The sequence below is a fragment of the Kryptolebias marmoratus genome, linkage group LG1, assembly GCF_001649575.2.
Source record: "Kryptolebias marmoratus isolate JLee-2015 linkage group LG1, ASM164957v2, whole genome shotgun sequence".
Classification (NCBI taxonomy): Eukaryota; Metazoa; Chordata; class Actinopteri; order Cyprinodontiformes; family Rivulidae; genus Kryptolebias; species Kryptolebias marmoratus.
The window spans coordinates 23899844-23921237 of NC_051430.1; the positions used below are offsets into that span (position 1 = coordinate 23899844).

General features: G+C 39.0%; 2 protein-coding genes across 3 annotated transcripts; one reads left to right on the forward strand and one right to left on the reverse strand.

The window, feature by feature from the left end:
- The first annotated feature begins 1613 nt into the window (after positions 1-1613).
- LOC108233580 (LHFPL tetraspan subfamily member 2a protein-like) lies at positions 1614-13050 on the forward strand. Of its 2 annotated transcripts, XM_017412139.3 has the most exons (4): positions 1614-1757; positions 2227-2417; positions 8952-9680; positions 11587-13050. In XM_017412139.3, exons 3-4 carry the CDS (start codon positions 9269-9271, stop codon positions 11841-11843), a joined length of 669 nt encoding a protein of 222 aa, XP_017267628.1. In that variant the 5' UTR covers positions 1614-1757; positions 2227-2417; positions 8952-9268; the 3' UTR covers positions 11844-13050. The 2 variants fall into 2 exon arrangements, with proteins under 2 accessions (XP_017267628.1, XP_017267627.1); XM_017412138.3 differs by lacking the exon at positions 2227-2417 and having other exon boundaries at positions 1620-1757.
- Positions 13051-14069: 1019 nt separating this feature from the next.
- LOC108233540 (secretory carrier-associated membrane protein 1) lies at positions 14070-20932 on the reverse strand. Its single transcript, XM_017412081.3, has 9 exons — positions 20713-20932; positions 19719-19799; positions 19395-19505; positions 18501-18609; positions 17774-17902; positions 17411-17570; positions 17065-17166; positions 16856-16973; positions 14070-16644 (listed from the first exon to the last, which is right to left on the reverse strand). Exons 1-9 carry the CDS (start codon positions 20767-20769, stop codon positions 16483-16485), a joined length of 1029 nt encoding a protein of 342 aa, XP_017267570.1. The 5' UTR covers positions 20770-20932; the 3' UTR covers positions 14070-16482.
- Positions 20933-21394: the final 462 nt, after the last annotated feature.

Sequence of the window (21394 nt, forward strand, 5' to 3'; positions counted from 1 at the left end):
TATTTACAGACTTTTCTGCCTCCCACGGTGTTCTCACCAGGAAGACTCACACAGACGGCGTGGTGTGGACAGAGGAAGTCCTGAACATGGAGCCGACTAAATGACACAGTGGCACAAAGGCAGCGCAGAACTCAAGCATCCCATGAGTGACAAGACAAGCTGGTTTCAGGCTGCGAAGAATGTCAGGAGGGCGGTGTGCGTTAAAATCCACCACTGCAGAGAGGAAATGAATGAGAGCTGGTGCTGAGACTGGCTGGGAAGAGGAGCTGTTGGGCTTTTTTAGAATGTTGTGTGGAAGCGAAATCACACAAACAGCACAAACAGTATGCAGCAGGAATGCAGTAAATAACAACGTGGTGAAGCTTAAGTCGCACAGTCACAATCACGAAGGCAAAATATAGAAAAAAACAGGACAGAAGAAGAATTAGAAAATTTTAATTACTCATGTGAAACACATAAAAACCTAACAGGGTCAGAAGGGAGATTCAACACTTTGCATTCTCTTTAATTTCATTTAAATCCAATTTTACTTCATCCAGAAAATATCAAATAAATCAGACTTCATATTGTTTGTAGTGTGAATAAACAAACCTTAGGAAGGCTTATTATTTGCGTTTTTACAGAAACCCAACTTAGAGTTTTAACCTATTGCTTAATTAGAAGCACATTTATGATCATCAAGACTCTTCTGTGGAAGAATTATAACTGTTTCTGTTTTTCTCATGACCTAAAATTAGAGTCACTTGGATGAAAATGTGTTTTTTATTGAAAACACAAATTTATATATGTATATATTTGCAACATTCATGAATAAAACTGAAGAATTCACTGTACTTTAACCAGCTTGGACAATCTTTTCTGAAAGTCTGAAATCAGTGACAACAAGAACAAACTGACCCCGTTTATATGTCTTGGCCAACGCAGATATTTAATTTCAAAGTATTTATTGGTCCAAACAGAGTCGTTACTCAAGTTATTGCACACAGGGCTATTGCTGTGAGAAGAAATGACCTTCTGTACCAGCCTTTGTTGCAGCGAATCTGAAGAAGTCTCTGGTTGAACACAAGCATTTGTTTAATTACAATGTTGTGCAGAGGGTGTGTAATGTGCATTAAATTTAACAGCTTGTGTAACATTGTTCTTTCCACGATCGGACCTCAGCGCCAAGGCAGTGTTTTGTATGAGCTCGCTCAGTTTTGTTATGTCTCTTAGTTTTGACATTGCTGCCCCAACAGATGGTTGCAGGGCAAGTCACACGCTTCGCCACAGGTTTGTACAACACATAAAACGTTTCAGTGGAAGCAACTAAACAACCTCAGTTTCCTCAGTTAATATGGTCGAGAGCAGAAAAACACACTGATTTAAAAGGCTTAAGAGCTGCAAAAGCTGACAGACTGTTTATGTCTTTCAGATCTGTTCAGTAAAATAAACATCAAGGAAAAACATTTCTACTAATATTGAACACATATATAAAAATGACTATTCAAATCTGTTTTTTTAGCATTATAGAAAATTTTCTTCCTTCTCTCTGACAGACAGGCAGGGTGGGGGGATGGGTGAAGGTGGCAGGAGGAGGGAGGGGAGCAGCTGATGACGTCAGATGGCAGTGGGATGTCTTTTGCGTGAAAAAGGAGAACAGTCCTGAAGGAGGGAGACACACTGAATGAAGGGCCGGAGAAGCAGGGCTGCAGCAGGAAGAGGAAGCAGGGTTTCAGAAGTTTTCCTCCTCTCGTCCTCTTCTCGTCTCTCAGGTCCATGTAAGTAGAAAACATGCTACAAGGAAACAGTCTGGCTGTCAGAGAAACTCTGCTGAGAGGGTCATGAATGAAACTGTTGCTTTTAGGTAGTTTTAAAGCTGTTCTCTCACTCCCCGTCTGAAAAACATCTGAAATAAAACTGCATTGCATTCATTAGCAGCTGAAGGCAATTTGATTTTTTTAGAATTTTACATAAACTGAGGTTTGTTACCAAAGAAGGACTGTTGTAAATGAGATAAATAGAAAATGTATTCCCAGCTGAAGTGAGCTGGTTAGATTTGCAGAGATGACTGTAACACTTTGTGATGTGATGTTCAACTGTTACCACATGTTGGATCTGAACAGAGTCTGTTAAAGAAATTATCTCCATGTGGGGGGGAAAAAAACGATGGGTTTTACTTCTTAATCTGTCTTTCATACATGTCCCCACCGCCACACTCTTTGTACCACAACTCTCTTGTCCTTGAAGTACAGGGAGGGGGTCCATCAATGCCAGAGCCACCCATGGAGGCTTGTTGTGCTGCCTGAGAGGGGAAGTGGTGCTACATCAGAACCTAAACAAAACCAGAACCATCTGTAGTGTTTATACAAGCTGAGTTCAAGGACAAACTGGAACAAAACAATGACAGGAGCGAAACGACTGCTCTCGGCTTTTCACTGGTGGGTTGATCGAATAAACAAACTTTAGTTAAATACTCATTTATAGTTCGTACAAACTGATGGATTCAGTAGATTCCAGGAGTTTGTTTTAATGTGCTGTAAATGACTTTAATGGGATGCCATAACTGCTTAATTTTATGGAAGTTTAAAATAAAATAAAACAAAAAATGCCAACCACCCTGTTTTGCATTTAACTTTTTAACACAATCAGACATTAATGGTTCTAGAGGCCATTCAGAAGAGGATTTTGTGTCTGAAAAGCAGGAAAGGTTCTACAAAAGCAAATGTTTCTAACTGTGTGATGAAATGACCCTACTGGTAATCCAGCCCAGTCTTGTTTTGAAGTTTCTCTCTTACAGATAGTATCACATTAGGCTGCGACTGTCAAAGAAGTCTTCAAAGTGGCTTGAAATGTTCGCAGTTTTTTTTTTTTTGCTTTATGCATTGTGTGTCAGAGTTGAAGGGTCAGTGTGAAGCTGGGATTGAATTGGTCATTTGGGGTGGGGCGGGGGGTGGGGGGTGGGCACACAGTAACCTGCCGCTGAGATTGACGGAGAGCATTCTTGGCAAACAGTGGCACGTCTTTGAGGGCTCAGGAGTGGAGTGAAAAGGGCTGGTGTCGGCATGTCTTTGTGCAGCCTGGAGTCCCACCAGATGAAGAGGGTTGATTTTTATTGAATCTTTTTTTTTTTTTTTTTTGGCACATGCACACACACACAAATAAACACACGCTCAGATGAGCCTGGGTGATACTTTCCCCAGGGGAAGTCATGCGTTTTGATGTAATCATGCATTGGATGAGAAAGCACAGCCTTGCATCTTTCACAGTTTATGCGTGTGTGTTTGTGTTTGGCTTTGTGTGTCTGTAAAGTGTGCTGTATTGTTATGGCAGGCTGTTGGAGGCATTTCTTTTACTTTTTGCTTTTGTTTTTAAGTCTTTTTGTAATGTCATCAAAACCATAGGCCTACTGGTAGCACAGTAAATGAGAGCTGGAGCTGCTGGGATGATATGATTCTTTATGCGCAGTCTGGGAATTATGTTTAATAGCCTATCACAGCTTGAACTGTTTTATAGTGTTTAATCAGGGTCTGTAAAATAAACCTAACTAGCTCTGGAGTACCAAACATGTATTTGATGGTATCCATCACTCACAGGCTGAAGTTCTGAGACACAACTTGTGGTACAAGCCTAGCCATGGGAAATATTTTCTCCTCTCGCAGTTCTTTTATTTCATGTTTATGGAGGGCAACAAAAGTAGTGTCTCACATGGTTATGGTTAGCAAGAGAGGGCTTTTGAAAAGAGCAGCCCTTGTTTCATAATTTATGGGACAAGTGAGAAGGTTTTGTGTAAACCAAACAAACACAGCGTCTTTTTTGCTCAACTTCTTCGCAATTTGGGACGCAGTTGTTTTTTTGGTTTTTTTTTTGTCTTCATCGTAGATACGAAGAGAGCTCTGCAAAACCACACTGAGAAGTTCCTCCTTGCAGCTGTAGATATATGTGTGACTTATTCACATTGTGTGCAACGGTGCAAATTCTCTCGTTTTTTTCTGAGGGGAGGGTTGTTTGATTTGAAAAGGCTACCACCACCTCCAAGAGTGTTTGAATTTCACAAGTTCCTAAATCTACACGCTCGGAGGCGAGCAGAACTTTGTGTTGACTGATTGCTGTTCAGCAGATAAAAAAAATGACGAAAGTTTGAGAGTCAGCACTGCAGGGCGTGAGTTTCTCCGTTCTGCTTTATGTTATCTGCTGTGCCAAAACAAATTCCCAACAAGGCAATGAGAATGAAGCTTGTCTTTTTAAAATTAACTGGAAATGTATTGGAAAGTTGAGTCTTCCCTGTGAGTTTATAGTTGCTGTTGAAGCTTCATACGTTCCCTCACTCTGCCTTCATTTACCTTTAGCTCAGCTGCTTGCATTTTTTTTATGAAAGAGGGATATGTTCGGTCCTGCCCAAAGCTAACTGCTGTAATACTACTCTCACATCACATGGCCTTTTATTTTTATGGTTCTTGGAAAGACCAACAGAAATAAGACCTTCATTAGTGGACTGCAATTTGCACACTGTCCTTAACATCTCATTTGAGCAGCTGTGTGGCCCTGAGGATAAAGATACTGCCTTTTGTGCGGTTTTGGTTTGAGGGCCTTCCTCTTGGCTGGTCCAGATGCATGACCAGACCGTAGCAGAGCGGAGCTGGCACAGCAGCTTAGGGAACAGAGTGCTTTGGTTTGAGGTTTCTGGTTGAAAACCTGCAGTCAAACAAAAAAATGAGCTAATAGAGTCCTCTCAGACTGCATGAAGAGGAAGGTAATTTGATCTGACTGGTTGAGCTTCTAACAGCCTCTCATGTCTTACAGGTTTTTGCCCATGAATGCGATAATTTTCCTGAAATGTTTAACGGATGTGTCAAAACTCTCTTTATAGAAAATGGGTCAACGGACTCTCAGAGCCCTCAGCCACCCAGCCTCAGTTCTCATTCACTTCATCTCCTCACAACATGCTGCAGTGGCCAGCAATCATTACCTCAGCACCTTGGCATGCTACCAGCACTGCTGCTGCTATCTCAGACCATTTACTTCAGATTTACTCCTCAGCTGCCTCCGCTAACAAACGACCGACTGACTGACCCACATATGTCTTAAATCTGCAGCTTTATCTGCAGCTTTGATTCAAACTGAAGTTTTGTCTTGAATAGCAGAGACTTTTATGAACAAAGTCCACATGACTGGCTGTTGCTTCATGGATTGTAGTTTTGGTAAATTCCATGAGAGAAAATTTGTCTCACATTATTAAGGAGACTGTTCATGTTGACTCAGTAAAAGAATAATAAGAAAACTGGGTGTAAGATAGCTTTAGACCCCTTATTACATGCATTTTATTCTGCGTGGTAGACTTGGTTTCTGTCTGGGCAATGTGGGATGAAGCAGATCCAGATCAGATGTAAAACTCTTTTATCTTGAAACATATCGGCTGTAAAATCAGTGAAACTCAGCATCATAGTGGCTTCATGGAATAAGTGCAAGGCACCAGGATCTGTCACTGCTGGTGTTGATACATATATTATTTTAACGGGGACTGCATAATAATATAGAGAGCTGCAGAAACGAAGATCTGAAACAGTCTGAGGAGACATATTTATCAAAACCAACGGGGAGCTTGAGACCTCCCACCCACAGCTCCTTGATCACGACATCATGAATAAGTCATAATTCTGAGCATCTGATGTGCTGTGAAGTGTAAAATATTCCCCTCTCAGCGCTTGCACAAACACAAAGAAAAGCTTGACAGGGAAGCACAGCTCAAGCACTTTCCCAGATGTTTGTTCAACAACCAGCAAACAAGCGGAAATTATTCATCAGAATCAGGATGTAGTGACCTTTCTGCTCTCTAAACTGCAGCACAGAGGCCGACAAAAGATATATACATGTATTCAAACAAAACTCTTATTGTCCTCAAAAGGCTCAGCGATCAGTGCCAGAGTGAAAATAATGAGGAAACCCTTCTATAATTGTTCGTGTAATATAAACTATAGATTGTATAAGTACACACCTTGTCTCATTGTTGGGAACTGAAACCGGCAGGACGTGGTTTACGGGAGCTGTCGTGTTGTATATTTGGAACCAGAGTCTGGGCCTGTTCCCCTGCACACAATCATGGTGTCACGTGACCTTTCTTTTAAGCACTAAATAACTAATTAAGCTATAGCTAATGGAGAGGGTGGTGATTAGTCAAATATTTCATGTCTAGTTAAAGGGGCAAATTTGAATTATTAATACAACGTTGTCTTTTTATTTGTTAACTTCTTTCCAGCGGCACCTGGTAGTTGTTGTTTCCTAATGATGTTTTCCTTTTTTGACACAGGTAGGAGAGTTGCTAATTTGGACATGGTAGTCTTAACACACAGCAGGCTTGTTAGACCATAATTAGCAGCAAACTTAAAATCCAAACTGCAAAATACCTGAGAGTTAAGACTGAGTAAAAATAAAAACGCCTGTTCAAACTAACATTTATATGTATGATTTGTGAACATATAATGTTCTGGATATACATTTATTAAAAAAATATGATATATTGTAATGTTTGTCATAAATAGAGTTGCCTGAGGGGTAAGCGTGTGCAGTGTTGTGGCTGCTGCAGAATAGAAACTGTGATAAGAATAAGAAAAGCCATGGTGTGTGCAGAGGCCTGGAATAAACTCAAGGACTGTAATAGAAAAAGGGGCACTCCTCAAGCTGTCCTCAACCACATAAACACAGCTCAGATACCTGATTGTATTTTTACTCTGGCTGCTCTTCATGGCCACGTTTCCCTGGAAGTAAACCTGCTTCTTGGGACATTCCTTTATTACGTTTAGCTAAATTTATTTGATGGGGAATGGTTTAGATTAGAAGGAAGGTAACTACCAGATCATCTTCAGAGGTGCAGACACTGATGCTTCCTGTTTATTTTTGCGACTTCCTCTTCTGACATACAATGAACTATGACATAGCCACGTCTTATTTATCTTGTAACTATAACTTAACTGAGCTTGGGTCTAATTTAAAATGCACTCACTCTGTTTATCTTCGAGCTGGGTAATTATATGCAGACACTAGACAGTGTATTTTGGCTGAGGTTTCATGTGATCTCTAATTAGGACAGGGGAAAAATGTAGAATGAGAATAAGAAAAGACATGAAGACCCTGAAATTTTGCTGAAGACAAACATGAAATGAGATAAATGCATGTAGGAATTTTACAGAAAGGCAGCACAACCAGAATCAAATCAAAGCAAACTTGTACAAAAACTAAAAACAAGTTACTTTAAAAAAAAAAACTTCAACATAACTAGAACACAACTGTGAACAGCAGACACAACTGAATCCTCCTAACTTGAGTCATATTTTTATTTTAAATGCTTTAAATACCAAATGTTGTCCTGACTTTGTCATCATGACCCAGTCAGTCCTGTGTTTGGATGAATCAGTGATTGTTCTTTTTTTATCTCATGAGACAATACTGATAAGCCTTGACAGCGCCTGTAATATAAAGTGGGTTAAAAAAATCAAAATCCAGATTTTTATTTATTTATCCTACTTATTAAAGTATTCCAAGTTTTGTAAGCAAACAAAAATACTTGTTTTTCCTAATACTAGAATCGTGGGCATCATCTGTCTGTATCTTGCAATCTGATCTGTAAAACATTGAGCAGATTTTCACTGTTGACCTGCTGGTGGAACCGTTTTGGCAATTTGTCAGGCAAAAAAACAACCAAACAAACAAAAATTTGAAATTTGAGAACAATTTAAATATCATGTTAAGTCATATGCTCCACATGGAAAAAAGATATCCCTTTCTTTTTTTTTTGTTAGCTTGAACCTAATCGGAGACAGACCTGTTAATTGGCTGACCAATCTTAATTGGTCGATATTGGCCACTTTTTAAAAATCAGCGCTCGGCCACGGCTGTACAAACTGAATCAATTATTGAGTAGGAAAATAAAGATGAAGCAGCTGCTGCTGACTGAATAACTAATATCAACTTTGATATCTACAGTATTTCACAAATAATGCTTTTATTACAAAAATTAAGAACATAAATGTATTGTACCATCAGTAACAAAGATTTCTCAAACTGTTCAGGCCTGTAGAAACTTCAGTTTAGGAGATGACTTTCCCACAAACTTTGCAAAGATTCTTAGACTATAAATTACTGAGACCTTCACCAGTAAGGTCTGCTAAAGACCACCAAGCAGTTTGTAAACCAGCTTTTGCACCGTTTACTGTGTGTATCATCAGGTTGCACTGGGATTTCAGGGAAATCCCTTCACTTCCAAGAGACGATGGCTGTGGTGGGGTCAGCGCGGCCACTGCAGCTAAATTATGACACAGCAGCAGTATAACTTCTGCTTTTAGAGGGGCCTAGTGACTCACATAAACAAAAGCTTTTTCCACACAGCATGACCGAGACAGGGTTGATGCTGCTTAGGGTTCTTCTTTGCAACTATGTCTCTTTTATTCAGCCTGTTGTTGCATCTTATGTATAGATTTTCTTCAATTATCTACTTCATGTAATATATGTTTGCCATTGGAGTGACTGGCATACTTTTGTGTTGTTGTCAAATGTGGCATGCTGCAACAAATCTCTGCAGTGATCTGTCTTTACAGTTGCTCACTCACCAGCAAAACACCCAAGGCTTCTGTTATTTTGCAGATGAGCTCACAGAGGTCTTGTTTTGAGGGATTAACATTTTGACAGTATAAACTTTGCAGCCTCTAGAGGTTTTGTGTGTGATTCATCATGACTGTTCAATGAACCATCTGGAAGGGAAGTTCACGGTCTTCTCACAGCTGGCAGATGGTGAATTTGAAGTAGAATGAGACTGTTTGATAACAAAAAGATAAATTGGACGTCCTGTGGGAAAATGAATAAACATGAGGAAGTCTGATAATTCATTGTGGATGAGGAATTGTTTACATGTTACGTAGTGCTCACTCTGTACTTAAACAGCTTCTTTATGACTAACATTTATTATTGCTCTGTTCCTGTAGGTTTCAGGCCGTACAATGACTAAAGGAAGCCGTTTCAGTGTATTGTAGCTGTTTGGGATGACCAAAGCATTACTGCGCCTCAGTAAAAAGAAGGGAAAAGCGAAAAAGAAGTTCTGCTGGGAGGACGGACAACATCTGCTTTGAAAGGATAAGATCAACAGTCCATCTGGATCAACAAAGGGAACCTGTCTGACCTTTCTGTTTGAAGGGAGAGGAATTTAAACTCCCCCCCAAACAGTGCTCTGTCACTGGAAACCTTCAAAGAACTTCAACAAACTGAAATATTCTTTTAAACTGGTGTCCTCAGACCCAACGCCATGTGTCACGTGATTGTAACGTGCCGCTCCATGATGTGGACTCTGTTCAGCATCGTGGTGGCCTTTGTGGAGCTCGTCGCCTTCATGAGTCCTGATTGGCTGCTGGGTTTTCCTCGACCGAACGCCAGTGGGAGCAGTGGGGAAGTGAACTTGTTGGACTTCCGACCGTCTCTTGGCCTCTATAGCCGCTGTCTTCGTATCGACTCCCGAGGTGTGGGGGTCAGCTGTGGGCCTTATGCTAGGAATTTCGGGGAAGTGGCCAGTGGCTTCTGGCAGGCTGCCATGTTGTTTCTGGCAGCCGGGACGTTAGTACTCGGGTGTGTGGCCTGCATCTCTATCTTCAGCCTGTGTTTCCAGAGCATCAAGAAAAAAAGCATATTCAACATCTGTGGGCTGCTCCAGGCCATCGCAGGTGAGACATTAACCTTTGTGGTCAGACATGGCTGTTTGTTTGTAGTCATGTACAAACTGTACTTCATAGGGAGGCTGGTTCCTTTTAAGATTATGTTTGTTTTAGTGTTATTTTTTTATTCAGTAGTCTCATTGGCTGTATAAGAGAATGCTAAATATAACATCCTGCCTTCTTTTGTGGTTAAGAATTAAACAAGTTTGTGTATTATGGGAGCTGCCATGTTGTATTTTTGGAACCAGAGTCTGCCCAGTAGAGATGTGGGATTTTAAGTCTCACCTACTTTCCTGCATATGATCATGGTATCACGTGATCTTTCGTTTATGCATGAAATAAATGATTACAGCTAAATCTATTAGAGGATGAATATTTGAGCATAAGACAGCAAGTTAAGAACTATTTGACTAAATAAGAGTCAGCACGTAAAAAATTATGAGTGGTATTTTTATTTCTTAATTCTTTAACAAGGGCAATGTCCCGTTTGCTAATGTAAAGGTGGCAGGACTTCAAACTTGTACTGAAACCAGCATACAGAGACACTGGTCCCATTGTGGCTTCAACTTCCTGGTCCTTCTGAGGTGTCTGATATTCTTTTATACTACTGATGGTCACTTGATGACTTGATTAAAAAGCTTTCAAATACAATAGTTGAAATGGTCAGCCAAAACAATGAAGTCACTGTAAAGCTTCTAACCTTGATCTTGTTTTTAGAAATTAATCTCTTTCTATTCAATCAGATGTAATTTTAAGATGTTACAACCGGTTAAACATTTTTTGTCTCACTGCACATGGTTGGAATCTCAGTTAGTAAGGATGTTGTCTTGAATTTTGTTCATTATTTGTATTTTTACACACACAGGAATTTCACCTCTGTACTGAACTCATCTGTAAGATAGTAATCTATACTTGAAGCAATGTAGGGCTGAGCACACAATGCAGTTAACACAGCCTTTCTGCCGTGAGCAGGTACTGCCTTGCTCAAAGGCACTTCTATTTGTGAATAATAGAGCTATCTTCAATGTCACAACTGCTACAAAAGTATCATCCAAATCATATTTTCATAATGTAAAGTTCAGTTCAGGTAGCACAGGGTTTGTACAAAGTTTCTAGTTATAAAAATCTTGTCTACTGTTTTACAATGAGAACAATCTAATATGGATGTTTAAATGTAGATTAAGACTTAGACTTTTTTAAACTCATCAAAATAAAATTTTACTAAGTGACGTAAACTTTAAGTGTAATAAACACATTTTATCTTGCTTTAAAACCACAATCACACCCTCACCCAGTAAGTAAAAACACTTCAGAAACATGTTAAACATGAAGTCACTTCTTATTACCTTGATGTTTTTTGTGTGCACTGATTTAAATTTACCAGTTTAAATAGAAAATGGAAGACATTTAAAAAAAAAATAACATGTTTTAAATTTAGTTATGGTACACTAAAAAAGAGAGCAAACCATGGACAAAGTATGCTTGGAAAATTGGGAACTGTGACTTTAAAACCAAAACCATGTGCGCACATTACTGAGCAGAGCCTGCGGGGAATTTCACTGTTGTGACTTGACTTTGCAAGCTGACAACATCTTCGCTGCCCTTCTCAGAATGGAATTTTCTTTTTATGTACCCACTGACATTTTCCTTGTCTTTTTTTTTTTCATGTTTCTTTCAACACATGACACGTGTCTGCTTAGCAGGACACACTTGAGCTGGTAGAAGTTCAGCAGATAAGAGAGCTGGGGTCAAGTTGTTCCTCTGGCCTCAAACTCCTGTCAGCTGAAGAATAGATGTTATCTGAACCAGAGCTGAGTCACCGAGTCAACGCGTGCCCATCTGCACCGGGATTCTTTTTTATTTTTAGCTGAGATGTTTACCAAACCGCTCGTCTCACTGTCTGCTCTCCCTCCAGGGCTGTTGCTAATGGTGGGCCTGATGCTGTACCCTGCAGGCTGGGGCTCCGACAAGGTCATTAGCTACTGTGGCTCCGAGGCCTCGCCCTTCAAGCCCGCTCAGTGCTCCCTCGGCTGGGCGTTCTACGCAGCAATAGGAGGAACACTGGCAACCTTCCTGTGCTCTGTCCTGTCTGCACAAGCTGAGATTGCCACTTCCAGCGATAAGGTTCAGGAGGAGATCGAGGAGGGAAAAAATCTTATCTGCCTGTTCTGAAAAGAGCAGGAAATCACCTTTAGTGACATTTCTTGGGTGTGCACACATGAACTTCTCAGTGAAAGAAGCACAAAGAGGATTTTCTTTTCCTTTTGATTGTCAGGATAAATGATTGTTGAAAAAGAAAACCCCTGGGTTTAACAGCATTTTAATTTTCTTTTTTTGCTAAAGCCTTTTTCTATGTTGTTATGTTCAAGTCTCAGATTCAGAACTGATAAATGAACATTATTCATGTTGTTTTGTTTGTTTGTTTACAAAGGTCTATTTTTATAGAAAGTTTCGCCTTAAACCACTGTATTAAAAAGCTGATTTGTTAAAGTAATTGGTTGTGTACACCTTTCTAAACCTTGCCACGGACAGGACACAGTACCAGTAAATTGGTGTGCAGGTCTGTAACGTCGTTGTGACGTTTGGTCTTATCGTTCACCTGCAAACCCCAACAAAACACAAGCACTATTTTTTTCTCCACTGAACCAACCAGCAGCTTGCATATGTTCTGTGTGCGACTTAGATCTTTACTGCTGAGGTCTTTGAATGTCCAGTAGCTCAGATTAAGCTGCGCAGTAGAACAGCAAGTCCTTTTCGCTGGGTTTCGATGTGCACCTCATTCCAAAAGTGTTCCTCCTATTAAATGGGTCGTGGGTGCATTACAGATTAATAACTGTCAGTATTTGCACAATAGGTGCCAAATGGACTGTATGAACTTTCAGTAGGGTTTTTTTTATTCACATTAAATGCCTTTTCTTTTCCACTGATAGGATCATTTTTGATACATGAATGCAGTGTTTTTCTACCTTTTTTTTTAGCACATCACGTTGCATTTTGCACTTGGCATTTCACTCATTTTGTAATGCTGCATTCTTTGTGATCCTTCTTTCTTTAGGTCATGCTTTATAAGTCACTGTAACGGCCCAAGCAATGCTGTGCTTTTATTCATTGTAGATAAGATGTGCAATAATTCCTCTGTAGTGATTTGCTGAGTGTGAATAGAAAGAAAGTGAAGTTATAAAATCGATCTGTTTCAAAAAGTATTTCTGTGCTGCAACAGATTTTGTGTTTACTGTTTATTTTTGTTACATTAACAAAACAGTTAACCACATCTGCAGCATGATGTACGATACTACACAAGAGAGGCCGATATGTGCGACGAGGTCATCTGTACTCAAATATCTCATCCCACCTTCAATAAAGTTATGTCATAAATGTGTGAACGCTTGTGTTGTTCTCAAAATTTCCAAGGAAACATTGACATCTAGAGACAGAAAATGGTCAACACAGGAAGTTATCTGGAAATAGATTCAAGTGGTTCAGTGATGAGGTTTAACAACATTTGAGTTAAACATTGTCAAAAAAAAAAATCTTATTTTAAACAACCACAATGATATGCAAATCTTGTAAATCAATATTTTACTTACAACTGAGCATATTAAACATATCAAATGTTTAAATTAAAATATCTGATGTTTAGTCTGATGGCAGCGACACGACACAACAAAAGATTTGTAAAACTTTGTGGTACAAATAAGAAACAGCTGGATGAGCATTTTGAAACTAATTATTTTAATTGACAACAGGTCAGTAAGAGGACTGGGTATTAAAAAACATTTTAAAGAGGCTAAAAAGGTTCACCAGTCTGTGACAAACTCTAAAACTAGTGAAACAACCTTAAAATAATGTTCCTTTAACTATCCCATCATCCACAGCTCATAATATCATCAAAGATTTCAAGAATCTGGAGAACTCTCTGGATGCCTGTGATCTTCAGGCCTGCATTAAAAACAGGTCTGATTCTGATGCTGTTCTGGACATCCCTGCCTGGGTGAGGTCTATCGTACTAAAGTGGAAAACTGTTCTGTGGTCAGATGAATCTAAATTTGAAATTTATTTGGAAACCATGGACATTATATCCTCCATACTAAAGAGAAGGACAGTCCAGCCTGTTATCAGAGCAAAGTTAAAAAGCCTGCTTCTCTGATGGTATGGGAGTACATTAGTGTATATGGCATGGTCAGCTTATACATCTAAATGGGCACCATCATCATCATTTATACTAGATGCAGTCAAGCACAAAGTCACAAAACTTACTTAAAAGCATTTGTTTGTGATCTCTCGCAAAATGTGATAACTTATGAGTTAGATTTCATAGAAAAATGTTATAAAAGGATTGTTTGTCAAAAAAACCCCAATAATTTTAAAACATTTTTTGTAAAATTAAGCAGACAGTTGTTTCTTTCAAATTTTATTTCATGTTAATACCATAAATATACAAAACTGAAACTATTTCACATGCGACAAAAGCCAGACAGTAGTGCATTATTTTTTTTTCTTTTTACATGTGATTGATAATGAGGATCAAACTTTACAAAATATACAGGTGTCCCTTTTCCTCTTCATTTCTGTCCAATAACACGATCACAGGTCAAAAAAAACACAGTTTTCTGTCAGCAAACTTCAAAACACATTGTTCTGTACTTCAAATTAGCTCGCCAAAATACATCAAAAAAACTACCCACTGTGGCAAAGGCTTCATAAAACGGTTTCAAAGTATGGATGCATGGAAATCATGAGGGTGTACGCAGCAAAGTGTTGTAATAAGTTAAAGGTAAAACAGAAGGGAACGCATCACAAAGCAAGATTTGAAAACAAATTTATGGACATTTTGGTAGATTTCTCACAGCTTTTCAGGAAATAAAATAACACTTCAGGAAGTATGGTTTTCTTCTTCTTTCATATCCATCATATACACACACACACACACACCTTCGTACAACAAGCACACATCTCACAAGGCTACGCTGCAAAACCACTGAACACGCTGCAGCCTCGCTACCACACAGACCAAAAATTTTTTAAAACAAACGCAATAACTTAAATAACAGCATAAATAAAAACATGATTTGCACTGACTTTACAGTAAATGTGCAATGAGTTGAAAAACAAAAAAAAATGCAATACTGCCAAGATATTATTATTAATTATTAGTAATTCATGAGAGATCGTTAACTTTAACAGTTTCGGGAGTATTTAGTGTAGTTACAGCAGTACCAGCTATCATTCATCTGTCATGCACATCTTCAGACAATCACGTTCACTATGAGTAACAAAAATAAATAAATCGCACACTCATATTACACTTCAGTGACAGCAGTTTGTACAACTTTAGTGTATTTAAATAAATGCCTCATAGTGATAAAACTGAATGAGCATCAAGTTGAATCCCTGTTTCGTTAATGTTTATTTTGGCTACAAGGTTTCTGTTGCCAGTAATCTAATACTGACAGAGGAGCACAGGTGGAAATGGACTGTTTGCCTATGTGGTTTACATTTACACAGCATCATATGGACTCAAGACGAACTGAATCATTGTCCGGGTCATCTACTGTGACAAAAGGCAGCTTAGTTCTTTCTATGTATGACGTGTGCCTCGTTTTTTTTGTTTTTTTTCAACACGAAACATGATAGCAGGAGGCCACGGTGAAGCGGCTCTCAGATTAATAGCAGCGTAAGTTTTCAAACGTGTGAATGGCTACAAATAAAACTGAGTGAGAGCCACATACTTTAGTAGTGTGTTAATGTTAAACGTACAAGAAAAAAAAAAAAAAAAAAAAGAAGGAAAACGTAGATGTTTTCAGACCTTCTGGTTGAATGCGCCAGGCCATTACAGTCAAAAGCTGAACCAACTTTTTCCCGTCAGGACATGCAATCACTTCTCACAGAAAATTCTGGGAAAATAAGGCGGCAAAGGTTCCCCCAAAACTGCCTGTGTAGCCTGATGAACGGCAGTGGAGAAAATAATGGTGCTCAAAACTTTTTTTCTTATTTAGCTTGAGTGTGCTAAACATGCTTAGTACTATCATGCTGAACCAGCCCAACCAAAGAAGCACACAGAGCAGGAGTAGATATTCCACTGAGAAATATCCTGGGGCAGGTTCTTAAATAAGAACATACATATTCCTATCTCTAGGAAACCATTTTTCCATAACGAGAATTATACTGTCTTGCTACAAAAGTACAGATATTGGATAAGGTATAGTGTACCTTCAATGTCCAAGAACTGGATTACTAAAATAAATTAATTAATCAGAGTCACTTTTGTCTTTTTTTTTTTTTTTTTAAGTGAAGCGCACACTCACACAGAGATTCAGCCATTAAAAAAAACAGAACTATGCACACGCCACCATAATCAGATTATAACTTCTCATGAGTCTACACTGAAGCTGTTCGGAGGTCATCACCATGACAAACACAAGGTACGCTAGAACTCCTGCCTGATCTGGGACCACTTCAAGGGAAGTGAAGGACAAGAGAAGCAAAGGTAAGTGTGTGAGATAAAAACCCTCCCACACACAACACACCTTGAATCACTTAGCGGATGTGAGCAGGCGGTCGGTCACCTCTGACTGTAGAGCAGATAGGGTGCATGTTGTAATGTCTTTACTAGTGTTTGATTTAATATGAGGACAAACAACTCTGGTCACCTGTCTGTTGTTTTCCTTCATACTTTAGAAAAGAGATGTGCAGATGAAACATTCATGAATGCAATCTGTTTGATCTGAGAGCCAGCGGGACCAGAGTTGTGTGTCTCCATAATGATGTTGTTGCGTGTATAAGCTTGTATGGGTCTTGTCTGAGTTTCTGTTTATGGCTGAGGTTTGAAGGCCCCACGAGCAGCATTGGATGCAGCGTTAGCGGCTGCATTAGCTGCTGCGGTTTGAACGGTCTTGTTAGACATGACTCCGGTCGCAAACTCCTGCTGAGCCTTCTCAAAGCTAGCACCAGTGGTACGGTACAGTGCGTGCACCTGAAATAAAACAGTAAAAAGAGTCAAATTAATTGGCAATAACATACAAGGCTGTTAGCAGACATTTCTTTTCCTTTTTTTTTTAAGTCAAAAAATAAGTTTGTGATTAAAAATCTTAGAAGACACACCTGTCCACCCGTAAATATTCAAACTATGTTATAATTATATCAAATAATGTGCACTGTGGACTGGAATTAAGGGCCTGTGTTACCTTTTTGAACATAATGAGGGATCCCACAGACAGTGCAGTGAACAGAGCTGCAATCAGTAGCATGATGATGCCCACTGGGATACTGGTGTTCAGACCAGTTAGAGCTGCAATCCAGCCACTGGCAACACAACACAAGACAAAGGCAACATGAGTGAACCCCACAACAGGCTCACACTGGGACAAATTCAGTCAGACAACAAAATACTCACCATGTCCCCCAGCCAGTGATGCCGATAGTTTGAAGGACGTGAACGCCGAACTGACAAATGTAGACGAAGAAGAAGACAAAGAAGCGGAATGAACTGTCACTCCTGCAGCGAGGAGAAGAGGAGGATCAGGAGAAAAGCTATGAACACTGAGCCCTTTCTGCTTCCACCAGACTGATAAAGACTAATTATATGCACCATTATGTTATGTTTACATCATGTTCCAAGACAGCAAAAACACTGAGAATTGGCCGACCCTGTTTTATTTAGTTTTATAATTGGCTTCATCTCCTGTAGAAAATGATTGCCCGTTGAATAGGTAAGCATCACTTCCTCCATTTCTGCTTACCTGAAAGCCCCATAAAGTGGTCTGTACCAGCAGACGAAAGAACACGGGGTAAACAGCAGAAACCAGAGCATGGACAGGCCAAAATCTACACCACGAGATGCATCCACAATGAACCACGCCAGGCAGCCAAACATGTTCACAAAGAGCGTGCCTGCATGGACTGGCATTCAAAGAATAAAAAAAGTCCAATTTTATTTATGAATTCATCATGAAAATGCAGGAGAAAAAAAATCTGCTTTTCTTGTGGTTTAATAAATATGTCATGCAGTAAGTTTTTAAAGAACTAAAGTACAATAATATGGATTTTCATTGTTGAATAAGTCTGTAATTTATGTTTTGCTGTAAATCAGACGGTGCACTCACACATCCAAAGGTTGTACATAATCTTGACGGTCTTCTGGAACTCTATAGGAATGTCCACGGCAATATCGTGATAGAAACACGGGCCAACTGGGAACTTTTCTGGTAATGGAGGCCAGTTGTTCTTACGCCCTGTAAAAAACGAGGCAAGCAGTAAAATATATTATAGTTTTTATTTTCATCTTAGGTTTAATGAAGCTCATCAAAGTCATGTGACTGAGAAAGAATATGAATACATACTTTCGATCAAAAACTGTTAAAGCTCTGAGTTTTAGCTCATTTGTTTAAACCTCAAACCGTGTTATGACTATACAGAATATATCTTATAATGAGAAGATGTCAGGCAAAGTTGTGAGAGAACTGAATAATGTTTGTGACTTTTCATTTTATTATGAAACTCTGAAAAATCACAAAACTTTGGGAGGACTAAACTTTTATTTATTTAATTTTACACATTTTGTTCATTGGGGTCACAGCCTATAATGATTTTAAACTTTTCCAATCAGCTTTTTTAATTCTTGTAGTGCTCTTAAATGCTACTCTGCCTGAAGCTCAGATTTTGTTACTTTTTTTAATTTTTTGAGCCACATTATGTGGTTGCCATGCCAATTACTGTCGTCAAACTTTCTGAACCCAAATGTCAGTAGTCCAGCTTTGATTAACAGTGACCATTCAGACGGTGAGGTATATAAAACAGGTGATGAGTGACTAAAGGAAAGGCCTGACTGACCTGCCACTCCGTGGGACTGTAACTCTCTCTCCCGACGATCAAGCTCTGCAGCTTTCTTCTCCAACTCCTCCTGCCTTCTCAACAACTCAGCCTGAGCACGTGCCTGGTCCTGAGACAGACACAAAGATTTGCTAAAAATTTACTTTTCAACATTTGACAGTTTGCTACAATTGCCAAAGAGACCAAAAAAAAAAACATTTGTAATGTGCTTGGATGTTTTAGTTTGGGAGGGAAAAAAAAGGGGGTCATATTCAGTTACTTTAAATCACACGCATCTTTGTTTATTTGTAATAAACTTGCTCTAAAATGGAACTGCAAATTGAAAGCTGCATGGGAAAAGGGCATTAAGTGAATCCACATTATGTACAACAATGACATGAAGGGGTAAAGAAAATGTCCGAATGAAAACAGTACCTCATTATGTCGCTGCTGAGTCAACACAAAATAGAAGAGTACAATATACAATGGACAAGAGAAAAAAAATGAACCAAAAGAAACAAAGATGGAGTATCTGTTGTAAATCTTTGTTTCAGACCATAAGCGGTTGGACAGTTACACATTTTGGAATACTTTGTTAAAAATATTTACATTGTAAAATATGTGATTTACCCAATTTAAAGACCTGGAAAGGACCAAATAACTTATTTGTCCTGATGAATCAAAATTCAAAACAAAAAAAAGAGGGTGCAGTTGTTTTTAACATGACTAAATATGCCACACACAGTTGTTTCTGTACTCAAAACTTAGGTAGATATTTAAATATATATATATATATATATATTACTGTCCAAAAATGTACAGTCTGGATTGTAAGTATTTAGGAGTGCAAACAAAGAGCAGTTAACAACAGATGTGACTAATGTACAAAAATGATGATATTTCTTTATGTGGTACCTGAGTCTGGTGCTGTGAGTAAGCTGGAGGCTCTTCTGTTGGCTTCATGATGGCAGGCTGTGTGTTCTGGGAAGGTGCAGGAGTAGGTTTGGGGGCATTTCCCGGTGCTGCCTGCAAACCAGCATAGATTGTCCATGTTAACATTTATGAAACCAAAAGACACATTGACTAAAAACTGCAATTAGGCCACAGTCATATTTTGTAAGCTAAATCCTCTGTGACTGAAAAAGTGTAGAAGGAGAGTGGGTAAAATGAGGTCACTCGGAGCCAGAAGCACACAAACGCATGCACACGCTCATCACTGGAGATGCTCGTTAAGCTGACCGTTCTGGCGTCTGTGAAGGGGTTATACTCCTCCAGGCCACCAGGAGGGGCTGACCGTGTCACCTGGGTCACTGAAGGATCCTACAGGGGAGAAAGGACCAAAATCAAAACATCAAACAAGATGTACATGCAACACTTCAACAAGGTCATGCTCTATTTGAAAATAACTTTTGGATCCTGTGGCAATATTAAACAATTTTGTTGGATTGCACCAACAAAGAATAATTTAATAGTTTTAAAGTTTTGCAAAACATAGAAACAAGTTGTTGTTTGTGAGCTTGTATCTTGTCCTCTTTGATTACATGACCACCACAAGTTAGACCACAAATCAATTGTGTATAACAGTTTATTCTTGTGGAGGAAACCCAACCTATACATTATAGACAAAAGGAACTAGAAAAGGCCACTCATGACATGCTTGAGTTTTAGCATGTGTGCGAAATGAGCCAAGACTGCAAGCAAATATTTGTGCAAATGTGAGGGGAAGCAACAGTTAAAGCACCTTTAATTACCCAGAAGAGTCTTCTGTGTCCTGCTACTCTTTGGGGCTCATTTTCTATCAATGCTAGCGTCTATAGTCTTGTTTGTCTATCTTGTATTGAAATAATTCAAAAGTAGTAGTAGCAAACATGCATGTTTTTCTGCTGTGATGTTTGAATAAAGGCCATCATCCCAGCGACTTTTGTAGCTAAGCAAATTTATATAGTACCTAAATAATTGTAAGAAACAAATAACCTAATAAGCAAGTGTTTACAGTCAGTGGTCACAGCTAACGAATAGCTAATATTATCGGTTACAGCACTGAAAACAGACATAACCAGACAAAATTATGCGACGAAATTGATTGTTTATTTCCCTATACTATTAACAGCCATGTTAAATGTTAGTAACATGGTAAACAGCTAGTTCTGCTTATAAGGAAACACCTCTGGATGGCTGTCAAGCTGCTAGCTAAGGCACTTAGCATGGATGCTAAAGTAGCCAAGTTAGCTACCTGAAAAGGATTGCTGAAATCCGGGTCTGCGAACGGATTGCTGTCAAAATCCGACATCGTGTCGCCGTTCTAATAACAGTTTCGCCTTAAGTAAGGACTCCCCGACTCTACAGGAAAGCCTCGGCCTTTTGATCTGACTGCCTCTTATTCTTGTCTGCAGTCCTCTACGCCTCCTGCTGATGGAGACCTCTAGCTTAGCCCGTTAGCTCGTAGCTTGAAAATGGCAGGAGGAGACTAGCGGATGGTGATAAACAGCGTCACGGTTTCAGCATCACGTCTGGACAGGTACAACTCTGTAAAAAATCAACACAACCCCACGCCTATCTCTATTTTTTTATTTCTATATCAATAATATGTTTATTCCGTGTCAAAGTGGCATTCTTGTTAGTCAGAGTAAAAATAATGATTCCTACTAATGCAAGTATTTCAACCTATATGGCAGGTCGTTGTGTCATATAATCAAATCACAGCTCTCTTTTATTCAGTTTTTAGATATTAATACTTGCGTGCCTTCTATCTAAAATAACAATATTACATTTCCAAGTTTTCCAAGTCAACTAAAACTGTTATGAAAAACTAAGTTTGATATCTAAAATAAAACACCTTAAGATGTTTAAGTGGTCGTTTTAAAATGTAATGACTAAACAGTATATTTATAGCAGATATGGCCTATCCAAACTCT